The sequence below is a fragment of the Hipposideros armiger genome, unplaced genomic scaffold (assembly GCF_001890085.2).
Source record: "Hipposideros armiger isolate ML-2016 unplaced genomic scaffold, ASM189008v1 scaffold_162, whole genome shotgun sequence".
In the NCBI taxonomy this organism is placed as follows: domain Eukaryota; kingdom Metazoa; phylum Chordata; class Mammalia; order Chiroptera; family Hipposideridae; genus Hipposideros; species Hipposideros armiger.
The window spans coordinates 106,997-111,570 of NW_017731512.1; the positions used below are offsets into that span (position 1 = coordinate 106,997).

The following is a 4,574-nucleotide window of genomic DNA, read 5'->3' on the forward strand; positions in this document are numbered from 1 at the left end:
TGATGGTCACTTCACCCAGAAAAGAGAACATAAAAATAGGAGGTGAATCTTTGTACATTTTAAGACAGATGAAATACACTTTCCACCTAGCTAAAGGGTTTTGATTAGATAGATGATCATCATAAACAAATATATATATACATCAATTCTGGAATGGCAAACTCACAGTGAGTCGGAAATGATCTCTGTGCTTCTGGTGAACTGCAGATGTAAAGTGTTGATCACTTGGCTGGGGAAGGCGATTTTCCTCATCCAAAATATCCAATATTCCCACTAACTTTGCTTCAACTAAATCTGTTTTGAAAAATCAAAATATGATAGGGTAAAAACAACATTTTAAAGACTTGTAAACAATTTACTCATCACATATCACAAGGGCTGGCCAGAAACAATGTAACAGATGATTCTATAAGTATTCTCTCAAAAGCTATAGACAGTAGGTAAATTGTATTTCAAATCTGGCATTTATTAGAAAGTAACATTATATATTTAATGTAGGTTTTAGAAAAACAGCTCCATAAAGAAATAATCACTTCATTTCTCAGGACTAGAGGCTAAGGAATCAGAAATTTCACCTCTTCTAGATGATATCCACATTCAAAATGAAGTAAAACTACAGAAGATTTTGCATGCATAGCTTTTTAAAACTACTTATAGATATTTCCTGAAATACTTTCCAGCAAAATTTCAGTAACAGCACATTTTTATGCTCCTTTCACTCATGTTGTTTGAATTTCCTGCTTGTCTAAAATAACTGTAAAATGCAAACTGCTTAAGTATACTCTATAAGAACAGGTAAATGGGACAGACTCTAAAACCTAACGGAACATATGAACAGGAGTCAAGATTCTAACTGTACTGGTGAGAAAATGATGCTTCTTGGGCAATTAGCATTGGTGAAGGAGTGGAGGGAGCAGGCTGAACTAAGCTTTAAATGAGAGAATTTTGATAGATGGAGTGGGCTGAAAGATAATGGAAAGGGAGGGGTTCCAGCTAAGATATCAAACCACACAGCCAAAGGCACGGAGATCTGAGAAAGGATACAATGTGTGACAGGGAATGTTGAGTGGATCAGATAGGATGTGAAAGTGCTTTGAAAAGTCATACTACTGTAAAGCAATATTATTATTGTTGTTATGATTATTATCATACTATCTTGTCTAAATTTGGCACTGAAGTTATTGACGCAATTGTCAAATTGGATTTTCAAAACAAGGCTTACCCAACAGTTGATTTTATAGATGCAGTGGGAAAGAAAAGGAAGACTGAGCAAGAGCTAGGTGGTGACAAAGGTTTCTTAACTGATAAAGACAAGAAAAACACAGACCCTACTGTTGTCATGTTGCACAATATTATCTGGATGTGACACATGGAACTTGTGAAGCCCACTGGCAGCCGGTCAGAGGGTGCTGCCAATGCACAGAAAACAGAAACGAGAGACCTGAAGAATAGCAGAGCCAAACCCAGTCAAAGCTCACCTGGAACCTGCCTAAACTACAGACCTCCTCGTGGGAAATAACACATCCCTTTATTACTTAAGCAATTATTCACGCTAGCTGTTAAGAAAAAAAGTACTCACCACAGTAAACAGAAGAAATTTTAGGAAAACTCTCTACATTAAATTTGATGCCTTTGCAGGAAAAATAACTTCCTATAGCAATACTGGAAAAGCAAAACATCTCTCAAATACCGGAATTTCAAATAAGCGCTCATAGCCAATAATATTAATCATAGACCACAGAAAATTTACTAGTAAAAGCATTCACTTTATCTTCCCAGATTTCCCAAAAGTGGAGTAAAAAAAAAATAATACATACCTATACAGTCCTGATTATCCACATAGTGTACTTCATTAACCCCTAAACCTTCCTTTTGATAGAGTTCTTGTTCCTAAAAGGAAATAATCATCATCATAGATATGAAAATACCAGGTGGTATGAAATGGATTCATTGTTTAGTGCCATTTCTGATCATAACATTTACTGATTAGTCAGAGTACAAAGGTTCATAACAAGTTCGGGGGCTAAGGAGTTTTACAAAATATTAGGGAAGCAAAATCTTTGCTCCTAAAGCAATGCAATATCAAAAATTATATGGCTGACAAAACGTATGATTTCCATATGTGGAAATGTTACCGCCTGCCTTATAAGCACACTTTTCTTGAAATATGCAGAGCAGGTATGCACAAATATAGAGATCTGTGTATAACCATTCAAACCCAAGGAAAGACCAGGGCTTTGAAATATTTTTAGCAATTGTAAAGTCAAACCTATCAGAAGAGACCAGGGCTCAGGAAACTTTTTCTGTAAAGGGCTGGAAAGTAAATATATTCAGCTGTGGGCCATACTGTCTCTGTCACACTACTCAATTATGCCATCGCAGTGTGAAAGCAGCCATAGATATAACAGTAAATAAAGAAGCATGAAAGGGAAGAATTAGAGTATGTTAAGCGAGAAGCATACAGGTGAACCTTCACATAGTAATGGAAGAACTAATGCAGCTGGATAAACTGCTTTACTGGATAAACGTTTTCATGGAAACTATTATCACTGGTAAGTGCTTGTTTTACCTGCTTATTTATGCCAGAACCGGTTTAACTCTGGTATATAAGTAAAGGTATAAACGCTGGAATGTGCTGGGTAACCCATAAAGACAAAAACATACTAAAAATGTGCAAAAAGATGAATGGGATGGGAATAGAAAAGAAAATATTTCACATTTCAAGTCCAGATACAGCAGAGAAGGGAACTTAGAAAGCAGCAGTGCTAATACTGAGAGAACACAGTGTTGTGGGCCAGCAGCCAGGAAGGCAAGTTCAACCTATTCTCGGAATTCATTTCTTCATCTGTAAATAAGGGGTGGGCTAGCTTGCTTCTGAGTTCTCTTTAACTCTACTACCTTCATTCACTCAGGCATATCTCCAACAGCCCAAAAGACAGCAAGTCAAGGGTATAAGTAGGAAAGTACTGGAGAATTCAAATACAAGAGGAAAAATGGTGAGCCGAATCACACATCAACTCATCCAAAGCTACCTTTACTCACTCTGTGCTCTGTATACAATTATAAAGTGACTTTCTTAGACATGGGATTGTGACCACTGGCCATGCCCACAGTTATTTACTACAATCAGTGGCAGGAAGGTCTTTCCTGGGCAAGGGCTGGTGTCTGGCCAAAGGCACACCATTCACAGGTCACTGGCAGCGCACGAGGTAGCATGGCAGGGCAAGCACCGCCCAGGGGCACTCCAGGCCAATGGCTCCATTGCCACACACAGAAAGAGGGCACGCAGGCAGCAGAGTGGACAAAAGCGGGAGACATAGAGGAAGGGTAGGAGAAGCCAAAGTAATGACAACAGACACTGAAAAAGAAACAGGCAGAATTTCAAGTCTGGTAGAAGTTGCTAGTAAGAAGCAATAGATGTTCACTTCCAAGGAGGTGCCTACTGGGGTTTATATTGGGTCCACAGGCTGTGCCATCAACACTTCTGATCTACCAGAGCAACAGCTGAGCCCCTGGGGCCTATGTTGGGTATCTTGGATTTCCTGGGCTGGGCCACCTTACATTATACCCCATTGATCGGGGTAACTCGAGCATGTCTCTGTTCCTTGAAATTTAAAATAGCTTAATGCAGTTCTTAAATTTTAATGGCAATTACCTCCTTCAGAATCCTTTCGTTAAAAAATTGTTGAAGTTTTTCATTGCAATAGTTGATGCAAAATTGTTCAAAACTGTTATGTTCAAAGTACTCTGAAAACATAAAACCAGAATCAAGAGTCATCATCAGATCAAATTCATATTAATACATTTATCTTAGGATAAAATTTTATTGTATCAATGCCTAATTGAAGATTATGTTAAAAAATACATAAAATTGTTGTATACTCCCCACATGTTCTTATTTCAAGACTTAAATTTTGTCAGACATTAAAATTAAGTATCAAAAATAACTTACTTGACAAAAAAAGGTGTTTGTCAGATGAGATAAATATCATATAGTAAAAGATAAAATTTAAGTCACTTGTAACAATTCTTTTAAGCACAGGTATTAAAGTAATCTAAATTAATTAAAGAAAATGGCTTAAAATACAAGTATTAAGATTTTTTTCCTGTCGTCTGTAAAATTACAGTTATAAAAAAAGTTATGGATACTAACTCATTTTTTAAATTAAGGGATTGTATTACATTATCACTAAGATCCCTGTGGCTCTAAAATGTTATGATTCTGTGTATGTGTGTGTTATATTAAAACTGGTGTAGAGAGGAAACAAATGTCTGAATATTGATATCTTAAGTCAGTGATAAGCGTTTCTCTACTTCTGAACAAAAGATAATGATTTACTATAAATTTTAAAATATATATTGCATTAAAACAAAACTCTGTCCCTCTCAAAATGTAAACACTCAGACCTTCCCCCAGCAAAGGCAAACAAACTACAAAAGAGGAAGATACCACTCACACACAGCCAGAAGGAATGCCCACACTGACAAAACCCAATATAAAAACAGTCAGATGTACTTTGAGATTTTTACAACACAGTCATTCAGGACAAAGCAGCATTCAGATGTTGGTGACT

The 4,574-nt window shown here is 36.7% G+C and overlaps 1 protein-coding gene across 1 annotated transcript in view; it reads right to left on the reverse strand.

The window, feature by feature from the left end:
• The window catches only part of MYO6 (myosin VI), a gene marked incomplete in the record, with an annotated part of 108,599 nt that overhangs the window by 43,433 nt on the left and 60,592 nt on the right, over window positions 1-4,574 (reverse strand). Inside the window, 3 exon segments of the mRNA XM_019651544.1 lie at window positions 167-294; window positions 1,818-1,890; window positions 3,656-3,747. Coding sequence (XP_019507089.1) covers window positions 167-294; window positions 1,818-1,890; window positions 3,656-3,747 — 293 coding nt within the window.